The 25,428-nt window shown below is 47.0% G+C and overlaps 1 protein-coding gene and 1 pseudogene across 1 annotated transcript in view; one reads left to right on the top strand and one right to left on the bottom strand.

Moving 5' to 3' along the window:
• Positions 1-6,541: 6,541 nt before the first annotated feature.
• Positions 6,542-25,428, bottom strand: part of SLC7A10 (solute carrier family 7 member 10) — a 72,937-nt gene continuing 54,050 nt past the window's right edge. The window contains exons 7-11 of the mRNA XM_089667820.1: positions 24,306-24,409; positions 14,854-14,950; positions 11,333-11,482; positions 9,944-10,121; positions 6,542-7,049 (exon numbers count right to left, since the gene is read on the bottom strand). Of these exons, the coding sequence (XP_089523946.1) occupies positions 6,919-7,049; positions 9,944-10,121; positions 11,333-11,482; positions 14,854-14,950; positions 24,306-24,409 (660 nt within the window). The 3' untranslated portion in view covers positions 6,542-6,918. The remainder of the gene's footprint in view (positions 7,050-9,943; positions 10,122-11,332; positions 11,483-14,853; positions 14,951-24,305; positions 24,410-25,428) is intronic.
• Positions 7,280-7,405, top strand: LOC149427635 (U2 spliceosomal RNA; annotated as a pseudogene).

Genomic DNA, 25,428 nt, shown 5'->3' with positions numbered 1-25,428 from the left:
TATATTGGTTGCACTGGGGTGACATAGTAGCCTGACAGGGACAAGGTTCCCATTTGGTCCTCCTGGCCAAAAGGCCTGGTGGACCACCGTTCCTTGTGTCCAGCTGAAGCCAGCCACTCAGTACTTGGTCAGGGGGCTCTCCCGGAGAGAAAACCCCCTAGGGACAGGGGAGGAAGGAACCAAAAGGCCACACATCCTCCCCCTAGACTTTAGGGCAGGCCCGAGGACCCACACCCTCCATCCTGTGAAGAAAACACACACATAAGTAAAGAAAAAGTGACAAAACGTGGGAGGTGTAATAAATTAAATAAATAAAAAATAAAAAAGTGGTCGTGCCAAATAGTGCACAGACCAGGCCCTGAGGCCTGTAGCAAAAATTGCCCTGGTCCTAGCCATAAGGCCTGGTCCTGAGGGAGCTGTGCAGAAAAAGTTTGTAAACAAGTGACCATGTGCCATTTTCACACAGTGGGGCCCCACACCCAGGTGTTACTAGTGGCACCCCTGAGGCGACTACTCAGGGGGCACTGGTTTGCGGACTCTCTGCCTTCCCGACCCCTGGCCAGACAAGGTAGATCCGTCCAAATCAGGAGGTACTGGTCCCTTCCGGTCTCCTCGGGGGAATTACTCCCAGGTCCCAGCTACGTGTGGGCGTCCCGGGTTCTGTTCCCCCCCGTAATAGCCATCCAGACCCCCATCATACCAGCAGGGGTACTATACAAACAGTCATCCCCGCAAAGCTAGAATGGCCGTGGAGCATCCCTACTGGACACCGATAAGAACAGATTTTTTTTTTTAAGTCCGCAAACGTGCAACTATAACGAAAAAACCCGTACGTGTTCACAAAAAAAGTGCAAGTGCAAAACACCCCACGAAAAAAGTGCACTTAGGGGTGTGCTTTTGTCCTACCCCTAAAGGGGCTGGACCACTACCCTGATCTCCTGGGGCACGAAGCTCCTGACAGGGACAAGGTTCCCATTTGGTCCTCCTGGCCAAAAGGCCTGGTGGACCACCGTTCCTTATGTCCAGCCGAAGCCGGACACCCAGTACTTGGTCAGGGGGCTCTCCTGAAGAGAAAACCCCCTAGGGATCAGGGGAGGAAGGAACCAAAAGGCCACATATCCTCCCCCTAGACTTCAGGGCAGGCCCGAGGACCCACACCCTTCATCCTGTGAAAACACACACATAAGTAAGAAAAAGTGACAAAACGTGGGAGTGATAATAAATTAAATAAATAGAAAATAAAAAAGTGGCCGTGCCAAATAGTGCACAGACCAGGCCCTGAGGCCTGTAGCAAAAATTGTCCTGGTCCTAGCCAAAAGGCCTGGTCCTAAGGGCGCTGTGCAGAAAACGTTTGTGAACAAGTGACCATGTGCCATCTTCACACTGTGAGGTCCCACACCCAGGTGCTACTAGTGGCACCCCTGAGGCGACTACTCAGGGGGCACTGTGTTTGCGGACTCTCTGCCTTCCCGACCCCTGGCCAGACAAGGTAGATCCGTCCAAATCAGGAGGAACTGGGTCCTTCAGACGTTCCAAAGGGGAATTACTACCAGGCCCCAGCTATGTGTGGGCATCCCGGGTTCTGTTCCCCCCCGTAATAGCCATCCAGACCCCCATCATACCAGCAGGGGTACTATACAACCAGTCATCCCCACAAAGCTAGAATGACCGTGGAGCATCCCTACTGGACACTGATAGAACAGATACTACACTCGATCATAGCCAAAAGGAAGCGATAACTGACTCCAACATGTCACTTGCTCTGATGATCTTGTAGATGGTCTTTGGTTTCCACAAGTCAGGCTTCACTCCCTGTAGCCTCTGCTTCTTGATAAACTTAAAGGTATCCAGATAATACCAAGGAGTGTCCCAATTGTCCCATCCAAGAGATCTCCAGAGAGACAAAAGGAAGTATGCATTACCTTAACCAAAAGACCCTTTCCTTCCCCCCCAATGCCATACTCCTTTTGTTATTGCACTTTAGGGAGAGTGTTCTGATCCAACTGCAAAGCATCATGGTAACTCTAATTTGCATACTTCCTTTCCTTGGCCCTCAAGAAACAGAATTATTTAAAAAAATATGCAAATGTTAATGCAAATTTATCTCACGCAGAAAACCCCCTACTTTTTCTCAGATGCCCGCTTGGTTTGTTGGAATTGGCCACGCACAGATCCAACTAATTTCCCCCCCCCCTCACCCTTCCCTGCTATCCATCAAAAAAAAAAATCATGATTTTGGAGCATACTATTTTAACTTAGGGAGAGCATTGTATCTAATTAGCATATTTGCTCTCTCTCCCTCACCCGGAGAGCCCCCTCACCTAGTACTTTTAGTATGCTTTGGCAAGCCTTGATTTGACCCCCCCCCCCCGTGCAGATGCTTTTAGAGAATACAGAGCCAATTATCCTTTTCTGGTGCAAAGTCATTTTGATGGAAGGTGTTAATGAAAACAAGAGAAGCAGTAAAATAGATCTTCTCCCCCTCCACCAACAATAGATCCCCCAGCAACAATGGACCCTGGCAACAAAATACCACCCCAGCAACAATAGACTCTCCAGAAGCCCACAGCAATAGATCACCTCCCTCACCTGTAGATCCCTTTCAGCAACAGTAGACCTCCCTAGCAACAAGAGACCACCATGCAAAAACAGATCCTCTCCAGTAACAATAGATCCCCGGAAACCAGCATGAATAGACCTTCCAGCACACCCCAGCACCCCTTGCCATTACATACATTCAGTGCTGGAGGTGCCGGAACTGCGTTCCCCCGTGTTCAGCTCCCTCTGTTTGATTGAAACCTCCGCCTGATATGGGAGGAGTCATAGCGGTAATGAATCCATAGAGTTCCATAAACAAAAGCCTCCTATCTACACTACTGCCAGTGGAAACAGCCAAATATGTGAAATGGTACTACAGTGCCATCTAATGGTAAAATAAAAGACTGCAAGAGATTAATCTACCAAGATTTCATCCATCACCCTGATCTGTCTGGCAGATCCCGCAGTTTTGAATTCTTCAGCTACCTGTCAATCCTCCAGCTATGTGTAGAATCTTTGTATGATTGCACTGATTGGCTCCTCTCTAGGTTAGGTTGGCAGCTCCATGGTCATTCTAGCTTTGTGGGGATGACTGTTGTATAGTACCTTCACTGGTATGATGGGGGTCTGGACAGCTAGTACCGGGGGGACAGAAAGCGTAGTGCCCACGAGTAGCTGGGGCCCGTGAGTAATTCTCCCGAGGAGACCGGAAGGACCCAGTACCTCCTGATTTGGGCGGATCTACCTTGTCTGGCCAGGGGTCGGGAAGGCAGAAAGTCTGCAAACCAGTGCCCCCTGAGTAGTTGCCTCAGGGGTGCCACTAGTAACACCTGGGTGTGGGACCCCACTGTGTGAAGATGGCACATGGTCACTGTCTTTTCAACTTTATCTGCACAGCGCCCTCAGGACCAGGCCTTCTGGCTAAGTTCAGGGCAATTTTTGCTACAGGTCTGTGCACTATTTGGCACGACCATTTTTTTTTATTTTCTATTTATTTATTACACCTCCTACGTTTTGTCACTTTTTCTTACTAATGTGTGTGTTTTTCTCACAGGATGTAGGGTGTGGGTCCTCGGACCTGCCCTGAAGTCTAGGGGGAGGATGTGTGGCCTTTTGGTTCCTTCCTCCCCTGATCCCTAGGGGGTTTTCTCTTCAGGAGAGCCCCCTGACCAAGTACTGGGTGTCCGGCTTCGGCTGGACACAAGGAACGGTGGTCCACCAGGCCTTTTGGCTATGTGGACCAAATGGGAACCTTGTCCCTGTCAGGAGCTTTGTGCCCCGGGGGATCAGGGTAGTGGTCCATCCCCTTCGAGGGAAGGACAAAGCACACCCCTAAGTGCACTTTTTTGTGTGGTGTTTTGCACTTGCACTTTTTTTGTGAACACTTACGGGTTTTTCGTACGTTTGCGGACTTAAAAAAAAAAAAAGTTGGGCCTGTACACAGGAACTGTTTCTGGCCTGGGCACAGGACTGCCGAATGCCCTGAAGGCAGGAAGTGCCACTATTGTAGCAGGGAGACACATCTAGCCCGGCAGTGTCCACGGTTGAGCTCCAGGGTAGGTCAACCTAGGGAGGTCCCAGTACCGGCAGCATAGCTGGGGTTGGTGGAGGAAGGGCACCCTCATATGCAGAGGTGACCAGGGGGGTAACCCCAGTGAACGGTGTGAAGGAGGCCAATGACCCTGCAAGAGGGGAGGTCCCTGAGCAGACAGGACCAAAACCCAAGCCTGATGAAGCTGCAGTGGAAACTCAAGCCCTGACAGTTGAGGCCTCTGAACCAGAGCATCTAGCAGTGGAGGGTGGTAGGGTGACCTTGGAGGTGGAAGGGATGGACCTATCTAGGGACACCTTAAAGCAGAAGTTGGAGGGCCTGGAGGCAATTCTAGCCTCCCAAAACATTGAGGAGTTTCTAAGCCCTGGGCAAGATCCTACGTCTGACTCCTCTATAAGATCTACAGAATCATTTGTGAGCACTGGCCAGGTAGAAGATCTACAGTCAGTAATGGGCTTCTGTAAGCTGGCCCCAGATATTGGGGAGGAGAAAAGTGCTATGGTTGGGGTGACAGGTGCCAGGCTAACAGGTGAGAAAACCTATGAGTATTAAAACCCCATGGTTTTATGTACGGATAGAAAGAGGTGTAGAGAAGTTTGGGCTGAATGATGTGGAGAAAGAATTGTGGTATGAATGTAAGAAAGTGATGAAGGTATTGGATGGAAGAGAAGAAATGGAATGGATTGGTGGCCTGACTGTTGTAGAGAGTGAGAGAGCATGGAAGAATGTGTGTATGAAAGAACTGGAAAATGGACAGAAAGATATTGTGTGGATGGGTGTGCATGATTGTTTGCCAGTAAGGGTGTTTCAACAAAGGAGAGGTATGGCTGATACAGAGAAATGTCCAAGAGAGGGTTGTGTGGGTTTGGAAAGTGAATTTCATGTGTTTTGGGAGTGTGGTTTTGCGGAGGATGTATGGAAAAGCTTAGAAAGGATGGTTGAAGGTTTGTCTGGGGTGAGGACGTTGAAGTATGAGATGGTGTTGTATGGTCTGTGGAAGTTGGGAAAGAAGGAAGCAAGAGTGTTGTGGATGTTGGTGAGTTGTGTGAAGGAATGTCTGTGGGATGTAAGAAATATTGTAGTGATTAACCCCCCTGGCGGTATTCCCGAGTGCAGCTTGGGGTAAAGTTTCAGCACCACAAGCGGTAACCACAGGGGCGGACTGACAACTCATGGGGCCTCCGGGCAATAGGGGATCATGGGGCCCTTGTCCTCGCCCACACTCAAAAAAAGCCTATGGAAGGTACCAGGAACATCTCATGGGGCCCCCTACTGACCCCGGGCCCTTGGGCAGTGCCCAAGAGCTCGAATGGTCAGTCCGCCCCTGGATAACCCCGAGCTACACTCAGGAATACCTTTCAGCGTTGCTCCGGGATCCCTTCTGCACTTACCTTGTCCTGCGCTCCCGCGATGTCCCCCCTACAGCGTCCCCGGCCATCTCCTCCGGCCGATGCCGGCATCTGTTTTCCGGATTCCATTCCCTGCGACGTCAGAACGTACGAGGGACGGAACTGGTGGGAAATTTAAAAATGCCAAAAAGTGACATTCACTAAATACACTAAAATCTGATAGTATTCCATTCCTGTATCAAACCATTTCACATACATTTTGTCCCGAGTGCTTTGTCCGGCGCCCTGCCTGCATTTTTACTGTTCTTTCTACCTGGAAACTGAGAAACGTCCATGGCGTCCAAAAAGCGTCCCTTTAGGTCAAAAGCGGTTTTAGACCGGCCAGAGAACAGCGATAGTAAATCAGAACCACTTGCAGAATTGAGTGATAATGATTCGTGGGGGAAATTCGTCATCAGACACTGAAAACGATTCTGCGACTTTGTTTAGCGATGTGCAAACATGGCGCTATATTTCAAATTTCATTTTTGGTTGGATTACATTAATGAATTAAAATTTATTATATTATTATTTTTTATGATTATTTATTAATTTATGATTTCGTGTTTGAAATTTTATCATACCCGGAATGTTTACTAGACTCTTGTTCGGACAGATTTCAGTGAGTTGTTCCTAAAAATTACAGGCCTACAATAAGAAATATTTCCATGCAAAAAAATGTACCGCTTTGAGCACAGAAATATGGACATAATCAGACCGCTAGGAAGGCTACGAGAGAGTGTTTGAGTGTGAGAGAGACATATTGGCGACACTGGGGGGACAGGGTGGAATTGGGGGACATATTGGTGCCACTGGGGGGACAGGTGGCAGTTTGGAGACGCGTTGATGGCGTGGACATTGATACTTTTACTAATACGATAAGCAGCACTCACCGCCAATGTAAGAATGAATGTTGCTGGGGCTCCCCAATGACCACCAATGTCATTGGGCAACACTCACCACCAATGTAAGGAAACACTGACAATCAAGGCATGCTTTATCCTATCATGCCCCGCCTCCTATCGGCGTCCCCCTGACAGCCTTACACGCAGTACATCTCAGGTGGTTGAAAATGAGGCTTTAATAGAGAAAAAAAAAGGCCACTTCGATTTATACAACAGGAAAGCCAAAAATGCTTTAAGTTAGAATACATCGTAGTTCTGTCCACTGAAGCGGCGCAGCGTTCCCAGGGTCACGGTGGAGGTTATCCCGGGCACAGAAGGGGTTAATGATCAAATTATAACAAAAAGGCTCCCCGCTTGTAGTCCTCCCATCCAATCAAAAGAGTTCGCCATTCCATGCCTTGTCCCCTGCAGTCGCATTTCCTTTTTCCTGCGATATTTTCTCTATGTTGCTGGGTGTTCAAGTACATTTTCTCTCCGCAAACACGCCTGTAAACAAAATGCAGGTCCCGGGTGCGGGGGGGAGGAGGGGAGCAGCTTATTGCATTTTGAGGGTCTTCTCCTTCTCGTTCACTACGGCGTCATTGCAAGCGATTAAGTCGTCCTCGGGGAGGGTGGGCTGAGGGTACACGACGTAGCAAACCTTCTGTCCACAGTAGGTGATATTTTCTGAAATGGAAAAGGAGAACTGGATTCATTACAGCTGAAAAAAATGAAAGCGAGAGAAGACTTGGAGCGAACGCATCCTGTATTCAGTGCCAGGCAATCCCACTGTGAATGATTTAGCTGACAACAGCCATGATGTGGCCTCTCTTTGCCCTAGGCTCACTTTGTTGTTCATTTTGCAGCACTGGAAGTGGCCATGTTAGTAGAGGCATGATCTATTTTTGTAACTAGACTCCGCCCCTCGGCCTTTTGGCTACGATCAAGTGTAGTATCTGTTCTTACAGGCTTCAGGGCCTGGTCTGTGCACTATTTGGCACGGTACCACTTTTTTATTTTCTATTTATTTAATTTAACCACTCCCACGTCTTGTCACTTTTTCTGTTCTTATGTGTGTGTTTTTCACGGATGGAGGGTGTGGGTCCTCGGGCCTTACCTGAAGTCTAGGGGGAGGATGTGTGGCCCTACGGTTCCTTCCTCCCCTGATCCCTAGGGGGTTTTCTCTTCGGGAGAACCCCCTTGCCTAGTACTGAATGTCCGGCTTCGGCTGGGCATAAGGAACGGTGGTCCACCAGGCCTTTTGGCCAGGAGGACCAAATGGGAACCTTGTCCCTGTCAGGAGCTTCGTGCCCCGGGGGATCGGGTGAACGGTCCAACCCTTTCGGGGGTAGGACAAACACACCCCTAAGTGCACTTTTTCGTGTGGTGTTTTGCACTTGCACATTTTTTGTGAACACTTACGGGTTTTTTCGTTATAGTTGCACGTTTGCGGAGTTAAAAAAAAAATCTGTTCTTATCAGTGTCCAGTAGGGGTGCTCCACCATCATTCCTGCTTGCGGGGATGATTGGTTGTATAGTACCCCTGCTGGTAGGATGGGGGTCCTGATGGTTAGTACAGGCTGGAACAGAAACTGAGGCGCCCACAGGCTGCTGGGGCCCGGGAGTAATTCCCCCTGAAAAACCAGAGGGGCCCAGTTCCTCCTGGTTTTAATGGATCTACCTTGTCTGGCCAGGGGCGGGGAGGCAGAAAGTCCGCGAACCAGTGCCCCCTGAGAGTGGTCGCCTCAGGGGTGCTCTTAGTAACACTTGGGTGTGGGACCCCAATGTGTGAAACGTGCACATGGTCACCGATTCCAACACTTTTTCCTGCACTGCGCCTTTTAGGGTTAGGCCTTTTGGCTAAGTCCAGGGCAATTTTTGCTACGGGCCTCAGGGCCTGGTCTGTGCACAATTGTACGGCCACTTATTTATTTAATTTATTTTACCTCCCACGTTTGTCACTTTTCACTTTTGTGTGTGTTTTCTTTCTCACAGGATGGAGGGTGAGGGTCCTCGAGCCTACCCCGAAGTCTAGGGGAAGCTCCTGACAGGGACTGAGGTTTCCATATGGTCCACCTAGCCAAAGACCTATCGGACCCCTTTCCTTGTGGGCTCTCCTGGGAAGGGGGGGGAGTAGAGGGAGAGAGAAAAAATATGCTAATTAGATACAATGCTCTCCCTAAGTTAAGATAGTATGCTCCAAAATCATCATTATTGATGTAAGGAGGGGGATGGTGGGTGATCTGTAGGATCAGTGTGTGTCTGATCCAACAAACCAAGCGGGCACCTGGGAAAAAGTAGTGGTTTTCTGGGTGGGAAATGGGGAATAAATTTTTTCAATATTTGCAATTGGATCAGAACACTCCAGGAAAACCATTTGCATATGGGGAAAAAAATAGTATGCAAATTAGGGTTGACCAAAGTCCTTTGCAATTGGATCAGAACACGCTAACGTGCAACATCAAGAAGGAAAGGCGTATACAAATGAAGGCCCATGATCCTTTGAAATTGGATCAGAACTCTCTCCCTAATGTGCAACAACAAAAAGGGGGAAAAAAGGCCCTTATTATGCAAATTAGGATAACCATGGTCCTTTGCAATTGCATCAGAACATTCTCCCTAATTTACATCAAAAAAAGGTGTAGGGCTTAATGATGGGGTGGGGGCACCAACTAATGGTCTTGGGTAAGGTCAGTGTGCTTGTGCCTGGTCTTGGCCATAGGTAATAACTGATACCAATTTTCACTTTTTGGCTAAGATCAAGTGTAGTATTATCTTGATATCTGTGTCCACCATCATTCTTCCCTCTTGGCAAGGGTGGTTGGCTGGTATGATGGGACTCTAAAGGCTAGTACCGGCTAGAACAGAAAACGTGGTGCCCACAGGCGTAATTCCCCCCCGGGAAAACTGGAGGGGTCCAGTTCCTCCTGATTCAAATGGATCTACCTTGTCTGGCCAGGGGTTGGGGAGGTAGAGAGTCCACGGAACAGTGCCCCGAGTGAGGAGTGGGATCCCACATGTGATCCCATGGTCAAACACTTTTTCTGCACTGCGCCTTTAGGGCTAGGCTTTTGGGTAAGTCTACACCCTACCATCCAGGGCCACTTTTTATTTATTTATGTGTGTTTTTTCTCAAGGATGGTAGGGTGTGGTCTTTTGGTTCCTTCCTCCCCTGTTCCTGTGGAGTCCCTCTTTAGGAGCCCCCAGGACCTAGTACTTGGTGGATAGTGGATCGTGGATGTGGATAGTGGATGGTGGATCACATGGATAGTGGACCATGTGAAAACCTCAGTCCCTGTCAGGAGCCTCGCGCCCCGGGGGAGCAGGGTAGAGGTGTTACCCCCCAGGTGCACTTTTTTGTGTTGCTGTTTTGCACTTGCATGTTTTTTGTTCACTTATGGGTTTTTCCTTTTATCGCACCTCCGCGGAAAAAAAACAAATTCAGCAATTTGAAGTCAAGAGGCGTGGAGACAAAATAGTGGTGGTGGGGGAGGGCGGTCAATAAGGTGAATACAACTACAAGCATTGACGAGGTGACACCGTTGGGTTGGGTGGATTGCATGTAGTATGTGCGGACTCACCAATAAATCTATCTATACACTTTGGTTTATTCTTCCAGTAGACCCCCAGGAAAAAGACCGGAACTCCCGTAAGAATGATGATCAGCCCCACGCCGCACACGATGGGCTCGGAGTAAAAGCTGAATATTAGCAGGAAGGCCCAGAACAGCAGGTAGGTGATTGGAATCAGCAGATTCACCTGAAATAATAAACAAAAAAGACAAATGGATTGATGAATATTTTCTCCTTTATTTTTACTTGGTGATCCTGCCAGTAATACACTTCCTGTCCTAGGGTGACAACACTCTCACGTCTTAATGTATCTGGGGCACTGTTGTCACCCTAGGACAGGAAGTGCTAGGACTTCAAAAAAACCACCCCCTCTATTCACCTTTATAACTAGGGTTGGGCTTCATGTTCAAATCATCTTCATGTTCGAAGGGCGTTTGGTGGGCTGTTCGCCCGCCACACCCTACAGTGCATTGTGATTGGCCAAGGCAATCACAGCGTATAATGATGTCACAAGGGGGCAGGGGCGGACTGACCATTTGGAAACTCAGGCACTGCCCAAGGGCCCAGGGTCAGTAGGGGGCCCCATGAGATGCCCCGGTACCTTTTTCATAGGCTTTTTTGAGTTTGGGCAAGGACACAGGGGCCCCATGATCCTCTATTGCCCAGGGGCCCCATGAGTTGTCAGTCCGCCCCTGGGCAGGGGTGATGTCATCACACTATTTAACAACTGTCATTCCGGTGCAGCGGGAGCCAATGTAAAGAGCATGGGGGGGCGGTGTTTCCATATCGGCGGTGGAGGGCATCATGATTGATGTTGGATCTACTTCGGGGGGGCATTTTTTTCATTTTTCTTTTTTTTTGGTGAATGGGTACCCCATACATGTTCACATTGTGGGGGGGCGGGATCTGGGGGCCCCTCAGATAACTATAAGCTCCCTGTCCGAAGACAGGCCTGATAACGGACCCCCAAAATCCATACCAGACTGAAGGGCTTGGTATGAACAGGGAGGGGACCCCATGCCGTTTTTTTTAATTGCCAGCAATTCTTTTGACATTCAGCTGTCAGCGGGGAATCCTGCTGACAGCTGAAACATTAAAGAATTGATGGTTGATGCTGTAATTCCAGGACATGGCCCAGGACATAGCGGGACAGAGGGCCAAGATCCATGACATATCCATGACATGACAGCTGGCATCTATGCAATCCCTACCTCCAAAGCAAGCCTAAAAGTAATCTAACCACCTAAACTCATCCCTGATATTAACCCCTTCTCTGCTGCCTACACATCTCATCCTGCACCAAACAGTCCCAGCTGGTAGCCTGGGATCCCACCATCAGAATAACCCCAGAGGCTGTTTTTATCAATCACTCAAAATAAAAAAATTCCTAAAGCTTACCTTTATGGGACGGAACATTTTGGGCTTCTTGAAGCGAAGGACGATCAGCCCCATAATTGTTACTCCGTAACAGAGGTAGTTAATGAAGGACACATAGTTTATCAAGGTGTACGTATCCCCAACCAGCATGATGATAATTGTCGCCCCACACTGCAAAATAAAACATCTCAATTTTTGTTCTGTTATTTATTACAGGTACCAGCACTTCACACATGTTGTACATTCACATCAGTCCCTGCCCCTAAGGAGCTTGCAATCAAAGGTCCCTAACTCACATTCATACACATATTGGGGCCAATTTACCTACCAGCATATCTTTAGAGTCATCCATATCTTTAGAGTGTGGAAGGAAACCAGAGTAAACCCACACAGGCACAGGGAGAACATGCAAACTTTATGCAGTTGGTGCCGCAGTTGGGATTCGAACCCGTGAGATGCCCCGGTACCTTTTTCATAGGCTTTTTTGAGTTTGGGAAAGGACACAGGGGCCCCATGATCCCCTATTGCCCGGGGGCCCCATGAGTTGTCAGTCCACCCCTGATAGTGCCGCATTATTGGTGTCAATAGAACGAATAGTGCCCCATCATTAGTGTTATTGAAATTATTAGTGACCCATCATTGGTGTAAGTGGAAAGAGTATCATCCCATCATTGGTGTCAGGGGGGGAATAGTGCCCCATCATTGATGTCAATGAAAGGAATAGTGCCCCATCATGGGTGTAACTGGAAGAAATAGTGCCTGATCATTGGTGTCAGTGGGAGGAATAGTGCTCCATTGCTGGTGTCAGTGGGAGGAATAGTGCCCTGTCATTGGTGTCAGTGGGAGGAATAGTGCTCTATTGCTGGTGTCAGTGGGAGGAATAGTGCCCCATTGTTGGTGTCAGTGGGAGGAATAGTGCCCCATTGTTGGTGTCAGTGGGGGGAATGGTTCACGATCATTGGTGTGAGTTGGAAGAATAGTGCCCCAGTGTTGTTGTCAGTGGGAGGAATAGTGCCCCAATGTTGGTGTCAGTGGGAGGAATAGTGCCCCAATGTTGGTGTCAGTGGGAGGAATAGTGCCCCAATGTTGGTGTCAGTGGGAGGAATGGTTCACCATCATTGGTGTCAGTGGGAAGAATAGTGCCCCGTCATTTGTGTCAGTGGGAGAAATAGTCCCCCAAGGGCCATATACAAAGTAAGGCGCCACATCCAGCTCCTGAGGCACAGTTTGTAGACCACTTCTCTAAATAAAGTAAAAAAATATTTTTCAGATTTCACTGATTGCCTAAATGATAACTTTATGTTTTTTTTAATTGAATAAATTGGACCCCAAATATTCCTGAGACGTCTGTGCTGTCTTGATCCCTTTTGCCAGCAGAGGGCAGTACAGGAAAACAATTCCACATGGCACATTGTAGCCACTCTAACACATGTATTTTCATGAATGTCTGCTATATGGATGACGTATGAAGAATGATGTCTGCTACATGGATGACGTATGAAGAATGAGGTCTGCTACATGGATGACGTATGAAGAATGATGTCTGCTACATGGATGACGTATGAAGAATGATGTCTGCTACATGGATGACGTATGAAGAATGAGGTCTGCTACATGGATGACGTATGAAGAATGAGGTCTGCTACATGGATGACGTATGAAGAATGAGGTCTGCTACATGGATGACGTATGAATAATGAGGTCTGCTACATGGATGACGTATGAAGAATGAGGTCTGCTACATGGATGACGTATGAAGAATGAGGTCTGCTACATGGATGACGTATGAAGAATGAGGTCTGCTACATGGATGACGTATGAAGAATGAGGTCTGCTACATGTATGATGTATGAAGAATGAGGTCTGCTACATGGATGACGTATGAAGAATGAGGTCTGCTACATGGATGACGTATGAAGAATGAGGTCTGCTATATGGATGACGTATGAAGAATGATGTCTGCTACATGGATGACGTATGAAGAATGAGGTCTGCTACATGGATGACGTATGAAGAATGATGTCTGCTACATGGATGACGTATGAAGAATGAGGTCTGCTACATGGATGACGTATGAAGAATGATGTCTGCTACATGGATGACGTATGAAGAATGAGGTCTGCTACATGGATGACGTATGAAGAATGAGGTCTGCTACATGGATGACGTATGAAGAATGAGGTCTGCTACATGGATGACGTATGAAGAATGAGGTCTGCTACATGGATGACGTATGAAGAATGAGGTCTGCTACATGGATGACGTATGAAGAATGAGGTCTGCTACATGGATGACGTATGAAGAATGAGGTCTGCTACATGGATGACGTATGAAGAATGAGGTCTGCTACATGGATGACGTATGAAGAATGAGGTCTGCTACATGGATGACGTATGAAGAATGAGGTCTGCTACATGGATGACGTATGAAGAATGATGTCTGCTACATGGATGACGTATGAAGAATGAGGTCTGCTACATGGATGACGTATGAAGAATGATGTCTGCTACATGGATGACGTATGAAGAATGAGGTCTGCTACATGGATGACGTATGAAGAATGAGGTCTGCTACATGTATGATGTATGAAGAATGAGGTCTGCTACATGGATGACGTATGAAGAATGAGGTCTGCTACATGGATGACGTATGAAGAATGAGGTCTGCTACATGGATGACGTATGAAGAATGAGGTCTGCTACATGGATGACGTATGAAGAATGAGGTCTGCTACATGGATGACGTATGAAGAATGATGTCTGCTACATGGATGACATATGAAGAATGAGGTCTGCTACATGGATGACGTATGAAGAATGACGTCTGCAATATGGATGCCGTATGAAGAATGACGTCTGCTATATGGATGACGTATGACGATAGATGTCTGCTATATGGATGATTTATGAAGAATGACATCTGCAATATGGATGCCGTATGAAGAATGATGTCTGCTATATGGATGACGTATGAAGAATGATGTCTGCTATATGGATGACGTATGAAGAATGACGTCTGCAATATGGATGCCGTATGAAAAATGACGTCTGCTATATGGATGACGTATGAAGAATGACGTCTGCTATATGGATGACGTATGAAGAATGACGTCTGCTATATGGATGACGTATGAAGAATGACGTCTGCTATATGGATGACGTATGAAGAATGACATCTGCTATATGGATGACATATGAAGAATGATGTCTGCTATATGGATGACGTATGACGATTGATGTCTGCTATATGGATGACATATGAAGAATGATGTCTGCTATATGGATGACGTATGACAATTGATGTCTGCTATATGGATGACGTATGACAATTGATGTCTGCTATATGGATGACGTATGACAATTGATGTCTGCTATATGGATGACTTATGACGATTGATGTCTGCTATATGGATGACGATTGATGTCTGCTATATGGATGACATATGAAGAATGATGTCTGCTATATGGATGACGATTGATGTCTGCTATATGGATGACGATTGATGTCTGCTATATGGATGACGATTGATGTCTGCTACTTACACACACCAGCAGAGCCGGCACCGGGGTGCAGTATTTAAAATGGATCATGGCCAATAGGCTGGGCAGGTGGCCTTCACGAGCTCCAGAGAAGCACAACCTGTAGAATGAAGGAAGACACAAATCAGCGAAGGTCAAAGGTCAGTCCACCCACAACTGAATTCCAGCATTTGGTGGGAGCCATTGAGCTCAGCCATGGATTGGCCTGTTATATCCCCCACGACTCCGGTGGAGAGTTTAGATTTCCCATCTTTAGTCCCCGCGCACCCCCTGCGGCAAGCTCGTATACACACAGGCGTTTTTGCATGCGCCAAGATTGCGTTTTGTGGTGGAGTTTAAGCCGGTCGCCTCTCCATGCGTTTATGCAAAATAAATGAATTTCATCTTAGCATAAGTCTGAGATTTTTAAAGTATAACTAAAGGCAACAGATTTTTAGTTTTGGATGGAGTGGAGAGGGGTTAGACCTCTGTCAGGTTTTTATTGTGCCCCCCTCCCCCCCTTAGGGAGATTCACCCTCTCTCTGTGTCCTGTTATTGTTATCAAGAATGAAATGAAAAAAAAAATCCAAATTTTGTGTTGTCACCAGAACAGGAATAGAGGGGAAATCGCCCAATATGGACACTAGTTTGGTGGGATTTTCTCTCACTTACTGTTTGGCTATGGGACAGGAAGTGAAGGGAAATCTCCCCAATGGGACACACATGGCAAAAAAAAACCTGACAGGGGTTATATCCCTCCCGTACTCTACCCAACATGAAAACAAAGTTGTTTTGTCTTTAGCTCTACTTAAAGTGTTACTAAACCCCCCACAGTACAATCAGTCTGAATCTGCAGTAAAGCATGCTTGTTATACTCACTGTGGGACCTAAGGGGCTAATCCTCTGCATTGTGTAAAAAGGCTGTTTGATCCTGTCTTCTCTGATCCTCCCCTTCTTCCAGTGTCCCCCTCTTATCTCCTGATAAGATATATGGTGTGTCACTCTGCTCATACTCAGTTTGGTGCGTATTGCTAGAGAGTTTTTTTTTTCCCCTTGGGAGAGTGCATGTGATCAGCACAGGGCCAATCAGCACTGTCCAGACAGAGGTCAGGGGTTCTGCATCTTCCTAAAGTAGAATGAAAACTTCTACAAGCTGTAACATGTGCTCTGCTGGACACTGATAGAAGTCACAAGACTGCTATATACTGCTAATGAGAAAAGGTATTTAGCAGTTTATATTTACTAAAATAATTGCATTTCTATGTTGTGTGTACTGTGGGAGACCAGATATAGTGAATGCAGGGTCTGGGGAGACCAGATATAGTGAATGCAGGGTCTGGGGAGACCAGATATAGTGAATGCAGGGTCTGGGGAGACCAGATATAGTGAATGCAGGGTCCGGGGAGAGCGGATATAGTGAATGCAGGGTCCGGGGAGAGAGGATATAGTGAATGCAGGGTCCGGGGAGAGAGGATATAGTGAATGCAGGGTCCGGGGAGAGAGGATATAGTGAATGCAGGGTCCGGGGAGAGCGGATATAGTGAATGCAGGGTCCGGGGAGAGCAGATATAGTGAATGCAGGGTCTGGGGAGAGCGGATATAGTGAATGCAGGGTCCGGGGAGACCAGATATAGTGAATGCAGGGTCCGGGGAGACCAGATATAGTGAATGCAGGGTCCGGGGAGACCAGATATAGTGAATGCAAGGTCTGGGGAGACCAGATATAGTGAATGCAGGGTTTGGGGAGACCGGATTTAGTGAATGCAGGGTCCGGGGAGAGCGGATATAGTGAATGCAGGGTCCGGGGAGAGAGAATATAGTGAATGCAGGGTCCAGGGAGAGAAGATATAGTGAATGCAGGGTCCGGGGAGAGAGGATATAGTGAATGCAGGGTCCGGGGAGACCGGATATAGTGAATGCACATTCCGGGGAGACCAGATATAGTGAATGCAGGGTCCAGGGAGAGAAGATATAGTGAATGCACATTCCGGGGTGACCAGATATAGTGAATGCAGGGTCCGGGGAGACCAGATATAGTGAATGCAGGGTCCGGGGAGACCAGATAGAGTGAATGCAGGGTCCGGGGAGACCGGATATAGTGAATGCAGAGTCTGGGGAGACCAGATATAGTGAATGCAGAGTCCTTGGTTTAGTAACACTTTAAAAGTAAAACTTTTTCAGTTTTGGATGGAGTGGAGAGGGATTGGAACCCCTGTTAGGTTTTTACCGCTGTCTGTGCCATTTAGGGAGATTTACCCTCTACTCGTCCTATTTACCATGATCACCAAAAGTGAAAGAAAATTCCAATGTTTGAGTTGTCACCAGCACATGGATAGAGGGAAAAAATGTTCCAGCGGGAACACTTGTTCTGGTGACAACCACTTCGGAGGGATTTCCTCTCACTTCCTGTTTGGCTATGGAACAGGAAGTGAAGGTAAATCACCCCAATGGGACACAGAGGGCACAAAAACCTGAAAGTGGTTGTAACCAGGGCCGGACTGACCATTTGGAAACTGGGCCTGGGGTCAGTACGGGGCCCCATGAGATGCCCCTGGTACCTTTTTCCTATGCTTTGTTGAGTTTGGGCAAGGACACAGGGGCCCCATGATCCCATATTGCCCGGGGGCCCCATGAGTTGTCAGTCCAGCCCTGGTTGTAACCCTCCTATACTCTGCACTGAAAAGAAAAGGAAAACTTTTTTTCATTTTGGGTAGAGTAGTTAAGTGTAGTGACCCTGAAAAGGCTTTATCTGTCATGCTCTCCATCAGTTTAAAGGGAACCTGTCATATCCTTGTCTCTGAGCTCAGACTCCTCTCTCACACTGGAGCCACAGCAAACCATGAGACTGCTATGGGGCCCAGAGACACCGTGGGGCCCCCCTACAGTGCTTTAGCCAAGTATTAGTAGCACATGGCAAATACATTTGGCTGAAAAGAATGGATTTCAGGGTGTCCAAAGTCATGAAATGTGGTCTGAATGTAACGCCATCTGAATTTTAGGATGGAATCGATTCATTGGTGTACAGACAGCGACCTACCTGCCCACAATTCACCGCCGTTCAGCTGACGGCAGCTCCGGATAGGGGACCTGGGTGAGCTAGTATTAAAGCAGAAACCCAACCAAAAATACCAAGAAACACAAAATACCGAAAAAAAAATGAATATCCAATTAAAAGATAAAATAGCAAAAATCAGCTTTTGCTACAATGTTCACCTTCATCCAGAGATTTCCCCCACAGTACTCTTTCCTGCCACTAGATGCCCTCAGTCAGCCAGAATCACTAAACTCACTTTCTCTGAGCCCAGGTTGTCCTAACCTGTGACTGGGCAATGAAAGAAGAAGCAGCACAATGAGGAGCTCATCTCTGTCGCTCTGCTTGCTCCTCCTGTCAGCATGCTTCTTAGTGCATGAACTGATTGGCTTCTTGTGTTGCTTCTCCCTCTCCCAGTCTGAGCTCTGCAAGAAGTTAATGCCAGGTCTTCAGATACTGCGTGTATTTCAAGAAACACATTTAGGGGTCCTGCACACAAATGTATATGGGGGGCGCAGGGGCGGACTGACCATTCCAGCACTGCCCGAGGGCCCAGGGTCAGTAGGGGGCCCCATGAGATGCCCCTAGTACCTTTCTTGGGCTTTTTTGGGTATGGTTTGAGTGTGGTGAGGACACCGGGAGCCCGTGATCTCCTGTTGCCCGGGGCCCCAACTCATGGGACCCCCGGGCAATAGGGGATCATGGGGCCCCTGTGTCCTTGCTCACACTCAAAGCACACCCAGGAAAGCCTTAGGAAGGTACTAGGGGCATCTCAAGGGGTCCCCTACTGACCCTGGGCCCTCGGGCAGTGCCCGAGTGCTGGAATGGTCAGTCCGACCCTGGAGGGGTGTATGGCTGGACAGAGTAATTCATTTGCGTCCTGTATATCTGCCTGGAGCTCCGGTGTTAGGCCCCGTACACACTAGAAGAAAATCGTCTGAAAATGTTCATATGTGGACCGATCGTCCGATAATCAGATCTTTAGTACACGGCTTTCGAGAGCCAATCACGACAATTCATGCAACAATATCCGAAGGGACATGCGTGAATTTTTTTCATACGATACCAGATTGTACAATTTTTGTTTAATCAGTACAGTAGTTGTCCGAAAAATCCAATACAAATCCAATACAACGCATGACATCACTTTCGAAATTCTTTTCTTTCGTACGAGAATTTTCGTATCTTTAGTAACCTTTTCACTTTTGATGTGAGACTAGCAGGCGAAAAAAAAAAAATAAAAACAGGCGATCGTTCGTCCGATATTCTCATGGTGTGTACAGGGCTTAAGGCTGGCCATACATTATACAACTTACTTGAGATTTTTGCTTTAGATTTACCCAAAACCAAATAATAGGAGGTCAAAACTAACAACACTTTCAATTGTATCCAATCAGGCAGGCCCTTGCACTACATAGTTGAAGGTAAATCTAAAGGAAATTGGGCAGAAAATTGTATAGTGTATGGCCAGTCTAAGGTTATGACAGGTTCCCTTTAAATGAAGCATTCCCTGCAGCCTGTGTGTATGAGGCCGTTCCTGGGAGCCTTTTCTGTTGAGTTCACTCAAATCCTGGCTGATCACTGCCGCCACTAAGGTGTGCACTTGTGGGCGTGTACTCTGGTAGCACAGTCTTTGATGGAGTGGGGAAAGGGTTAAAACCTTTGCCAGGTTTTTATTGCTGTCTGGGAAATTTCCCCTCACTTCCGGCTAACAAAAGAAAAAATTCAGAAAACAGTGTGGAGATGCCCTTTAAGCCCTTCCTTTCCCATTAACTCTCACCCAGGGGGTGAGAAGGACTGGCCAATCATGTGACCACTGTCATCACATGATCAGGAGCTGGTCCCCCTATCCTCCAATCAGTACTAGAGACCAACACTTTCTATATGTTTTTTTGGTATTTTAGTGGCATGGGGATAGCACTGCTTGGTGGCCCCTTTGGACACAATTCCCTCTACTTCCTGTTCCAGTGACAACATTGGAAGTAGGGAAGAGTTTCCAAAAGCAGTTGTTATAGAGAAGGCTGTCTGATTTTTATTGTGGTGTCCCCTTTGGAGAGTTTTCCTTGGTAAATTTCCTCAATGGGGAAATGGCAGCTGTATATAAACTAAACAAAATAAACAAAAAAACTAATAATAATAATTAAAAAAAAATGGAAGCAGTTACATTGCAGCTCATGTAGACGGCAATCCAACCTTTGTCATCCATTGTGGAATGTTGGCAGCCCATTCATAATAAATCTATTCATTCTGAATCTGTTCATTATAAATGGGCTGCCAATGCACCACAATGGATGAAAAAAACTTGCATGACCCTTTGTCTTCTAGGGCCGGTTCACACCATAGAAACGCAGTCTAGATGTGTTCTGCATGCGTTTACACATTCGTGTTTTTGATGCATTTTTGGCACGTTTTTCATGTGTTTTTGACGCGTTTGTGGCACGTTTTTCATGTGTTTTTGACACTTTTTTTTTATGCATTCCAGTGCATTTTCAACGCTTTCTGGTTAATTTTTTCCCCCTCTCTTTTTCTTCAATTTAAATAGGGACATTGTGTAACAGTGCGTTTTTGATGAGTTTTATTGCGTTCCAGTGCAGTTCTGTGCAGGAAAATGCAGCCTGGTCTACTATTTATTCTGCACCCGGAACGCACTGGAACTGCAAGCACTGATGTGAACTATGACACTGACAACCATATCAACTACTTTCTGTGCGTTTTGGATGCATTCCAGTTCATTTTTCTCTCTTTTTCTGCAGTTTAATTTTGGACATGTGCGTTCCGGTGCGTTTTTGTGCATTTTACCGCGTTCCAGTGCAGTTCTGTGCAGGAAAAATGCAGCCGGTTCTACTTTTTATTCTGCACCCGGAACGCACTGGAACTGCCAGCGCTGATGTGAACTATGACATTAACAACCATATCACCTACTTTCTGTGCGTTTTGGATGTAGAAAAAAGCAACAAACGCATGTAGTGAGAACTGGCCCTTGGGGCCGGTTCACACTATAGAAACGCAGTCTAGATGCATTATGGATGTGCTTCCACATTCGCGTTGATGCGTTTGTGGCACATTTTTGATGTGTTTTTGACACGTTCTGGTGCGTTTTTTATACTTTCCGGTTAATTTTTTCCCCTCTCTTTTTCTTTAATTTAAATAAGGACATGTGCATTCCATTGCGTTTTTTGTGCATTTTTGATGAGTTTTATTGTTTTCCAGTACAATTCTGTGCAGGAAAAATGCAGCCGGTTCTGCTTTTTATCCTGCACCCGGAACGCACTGGAACTGCCAGCACTGATGTGAACTATGACACTGACAACCATATCACCTACTTTCTGTGCGTTTTGGATGCAGAGAAAAGCAACTGAAACGCATGGAGTGTGAACCGGCCCTAAGGGCTGGTTCACACTATAGAAACGCAGTCTAGATGTGTTTCCACATTCGTGTTTGTTGCACGTTTTTGATGTGTTTTTGACGCGTTCCAGTGCGTTTTTTGTGCTTTCCGGTGAATTTTTTCCCCTCTTTTTTTCTTCAATTTAAATATGGACATGTGTGTAACAGTGCGTTTTTGGTGCATTTTTTATGCGTGTTTTTGCTTTCCAGTACAATTCTGTGCAGGAAAAATGCAGCCTATTCTACTTTTTGTTCTGCATCTGGAAGGCACTGAAACTGCAAGGACTGATGTGAACTATGACACTGACAACCATATCACCTGCTTTCTGTGTGTTTTGGATGCATTCCAGTTCATTTTTTCCTCCTCTTTTTCTTCAGTTTAACTTTGGACATGTGCATTCTGGTGCATTTTTGATGCGTTTTACTGCATTCCAGTGCAGATCTGTGCAGAAAAAATGCAGCCTGTTCTGCTTTTTTTCTGCAACTGGAACTGCAAGCTCTGCTGTGAACTATGACACTGACAGCAATATCACCTACTTTCTGTGCATTTTGGATGCAGAAAAAGGCAACTGAAACGCATGGAGTGAGAACTGGCCCTTAGGGGCCGGTGCACACTATAGAATCGCAGTCTAGATGCATTCTGGATACGTTTTCACATGCGCATTTTTGACACGTTCCAGTGCAGTTTTGATGTGTTCCGGTGAGTTTTTTTTATGCATTTCAGTTAATTTTTTCCCACTCTATTTTTCTTTATTTTAATCAGGGTCAGTACGTTTTTTGTGAGTTCCAGTCCATTTTTTATGTGTTTTACTGTGTTCCAGTACAGTTCTGTACAGAAAACCTACTTTCTGTGTTCATATAACCTACTTTCAGTGTGTTTTGGATGCAGAAAAAAGCAACTGAAATGCATGGAGTGTGAACTGTCCCTTGGCGCCGGTTCACATTATAGAATCGCAGTCTAGATGCATTTCGGATACGTTTTCACATGCGCATTTTTGATGCGTTCCAGAGCGGTTTTGATGCATTCCAGTTAATTTTTTCCCCTCTATTTTTCTTCAATTGAAACAGGGACATGTGTGTAACAGTGCGTTTTTGGTGCCTTTGGTGAGCTCCGGTGCGTTTTACCGTGTTTCAGTACAGTTCTATGCAGAAAAAAATGCAGCCTGCTCTTTTTTTTCTGCAACTGGAACGCACTGGAACTGCAAGCACGGATGTGAACTATGACACTGACAACCATATCACCTACTTTCTGTGCGTTTTGGACGCAGAGAAATGCAACTGAAACGCATGGAGTATGAACTGTCCTTTAGGGCCGGTTCACACTATAGAATCGCAGTCTAGATGCATTTCGGATACGTTTTCACATGCGCATTTTTGACGCGTTCCAGTGTGGTTTTGATGCATTCCGGTGAGTTTTTTATGCATTCCAGTTCATTTTTCCCCTCTATTTTTCTTCAATTGAAACAGATACATGCAGGGGCGGACTGACAACTCATGGGGCCCCCGGGCAATAGGGGATCATGGGGCCCCTGTGTCCTTGCCCAAACTCAAAAAAGCCTATGAAAAAGGTACCAGGGGCATCTCATGGGGACCCCTACTGACCCCGGGCCCTCAGGCAGTGCTGAGTTTCCAAATGGTCAGTCCGCCCCTGGTTACATGTGCATTCTGGATGCAGAAAAAAAGTAGAACATGCTGCATTTTTCTTGCACAGAACTGTACTGGAACACAATAAAACGCATCAAAAATGCACCAAAAACGCAGTGGAACGCACATGTCTCTATTTAAATGGAAGAAAAAGAGAGGTTAAAAAATTAACCAGAAAGCGTAAAAAATGCACCACAACGTGTCAAAAACACATCACAAATGCGTCAAAAAAGTGAATGTGGAAACTCATCCAAAATGCATCTAGACTGCGTTTCTATAGTGTGAACCGGCCCTAAAGGACAGTTCACACTCCATGCATTCCAGTGTGTTTTTGGTGAGTTCTGGTGCGTTTTTGATTGACATTTATTTATTTATTACAGGTACTTATATAGCTCTGTCAATTTACACAGCACTTTACATATATATTGTACATTCACATCAGTCCCTAACCCTCAAGGGGCGTACAATCTAAGGGCCCTAACTCACATTCATACATACACATACTAGGGACAATTTAGACAGGAGCTAATTAACCTCCCAGCATGTCTTTGGACTGTGGGAGGAAACCGGAGTACCAGGAGGAAACCCACACAGGCACAGGGAGAACATGCAAACTCCAGGCAGGTGGTGCCATGGTTGGGGTTCGAACCAACGATCCTAGTACTGCCAGGCGGAAGTGCTAACCATTTAGCCACTGTGCTGCCCCATTGACAACCATATCACCTACTTTCTGTGTGTTTTGGATGCAAACAAAACACAACTGAAATGCAAGGAGCGTGAACTGAAACGCATGGAGTGTGAACTGAAACGCATGGAGTGTGAACTGAAACGCATGGAGTGTGAACTGAAACGCATGGAGTGTGAACCGGCCCTGAAAGCAGCACACGACGATGCACCATATAATGTTCATGGTTTGTTATCAGTTGGGTTCTATTACAATGTGTCCGGCATTATCATGCGTTGTGGAAATACGCCTTAACCCATGTGTTGCCATGTGTGAATGGGCCCTAAACGTCTTGAATAGAGCAGGAAGAGTTCACATTTCTGTCTTTATTTCTCACCGTGACCCCATTGGGAAGATTTTCATACACTTCCTGTCCCTGTGACACCCACCTATGAAATGAAGGCATGGGAGTCACCAGGACAGGAAGGCACAGACAGCAATAAAACCATTGCCTGGCCCTTGAGGGCCTCACTGTACTCCATATGTATAGATTGGTTTTTGGTTGGAGAGGGATTGCCTGATGAAGGCTGTGATTGGTCACGCTCCGCCCTGACTGATTGTGACGTGCGTGTGAAAAAAAGCGCAATTTGCGTCTCTGAAATCAACAACAGAAGCAGTTATGGTGGTTAGAGTCCAGTGATTGGTCGGGAGTTAGAGGCTACATCTACGGGGTTAGATCATACTCCCTCGGACCTGGATGAGGTAAAGAGGTATCCGTTAATCCCTCCGAATGTGGACAGTGCCACTGATACTGGCATGATCCAGGAGAAATAGCCCAGAAGCTTTTCACCAAACGTCTAAAGCAACAGAAGGAGGAGAGGCTGAGATATCGGCAGAAAGACACAATGCACACAGCTGACACGGGGCCCCGCTTACCCGGGAGGGCCCACCTACTGGGTCTATGGGACCACCCCACACACAACTGCTATTGGGAGTTTGCTGGATGCTAGAGTTCATTGGGGTCCCGGGTCTGTACTCCTGCTGTGCCCATTATGAGGGGTTCCCACCATCCCTGTGCTGAGTTCCCGGGTCTGTACACCCGCTGTGCCCATTATGAGGGGTTCCCCCCATTGCTGTGCTGAGTTCCCAGGTCTGTACACCCGCTGTGCTCATTATGAGGGGTTCCCACCATCCCTGTGCTGAGTTCCCGGGTCTGTACACCTGTTGTGCCCATTATGAGGGGTTCCCACCATCCTTGTGCTGAGTTCCCAGGTCTGTACACTTGCTGTGCTCATTATGAGGGGTTCCCACCCCTGTGCTGAGTTGCCAGGTCTGTACACCCCCTGTGCCCATTATGAGGGGTTCCCACCATCCCTGTGCTGAGTTGCCGGGTCTGTACACTTGCTGTTCCCATTATGAGGGGTTCCCACCATCCCTGTGCTGAGTTCCCGGGTCTGTACACCTGCTGTGCCCATTATGAGGGGTTCCCACTATCCCTGTTGGATTTAATTTATCAGGAACACCTAACGTTGGGTGACACCAAATACTCCGGATGGACAGAAGCAGAATCAGAAATGACACCAGGAAGTTCCCATTATTGGAGGCTCTGCGGGGTGGTGTCACCCTATGACAATATGCAGATGTCACAAACCCGACAACCCAGCACCATAAATCCCTCGGAGATTGGCCCGTCCCTGCACGCCCCGTCCCTGCACGCCCCGTCCCTGCACGCCCCGTCCCTGCACGCCCCGTCCCTGCACGCCCCACTCTTCCCATCTCCCCGTGGGCACAAATCAGCTGATCATTCCCATGTCCTCCCATGCTGCCATGGAGATTGAAAGGAAAATGTGATTGGATGTTAAGGGCAGCACAGAGA

This window comes from Staurois parvus, unplaced genomic scaffold (assembly GCF_062004578.1).
Source record: "Staurois parvus isolate SC_StPar_1 unplaced genomic scaffold, SC_StPar_1.0 ptg003601l, whole genome shotgun sequence".
NCBI lineage: Eukaryota > Metazoa > Chordata > Amphibia > Anura > Ranidae > Staurois > Staurois parvus.
This window is presented reverse-complemented; position numbering and strand designations above follow the sequence as displayed.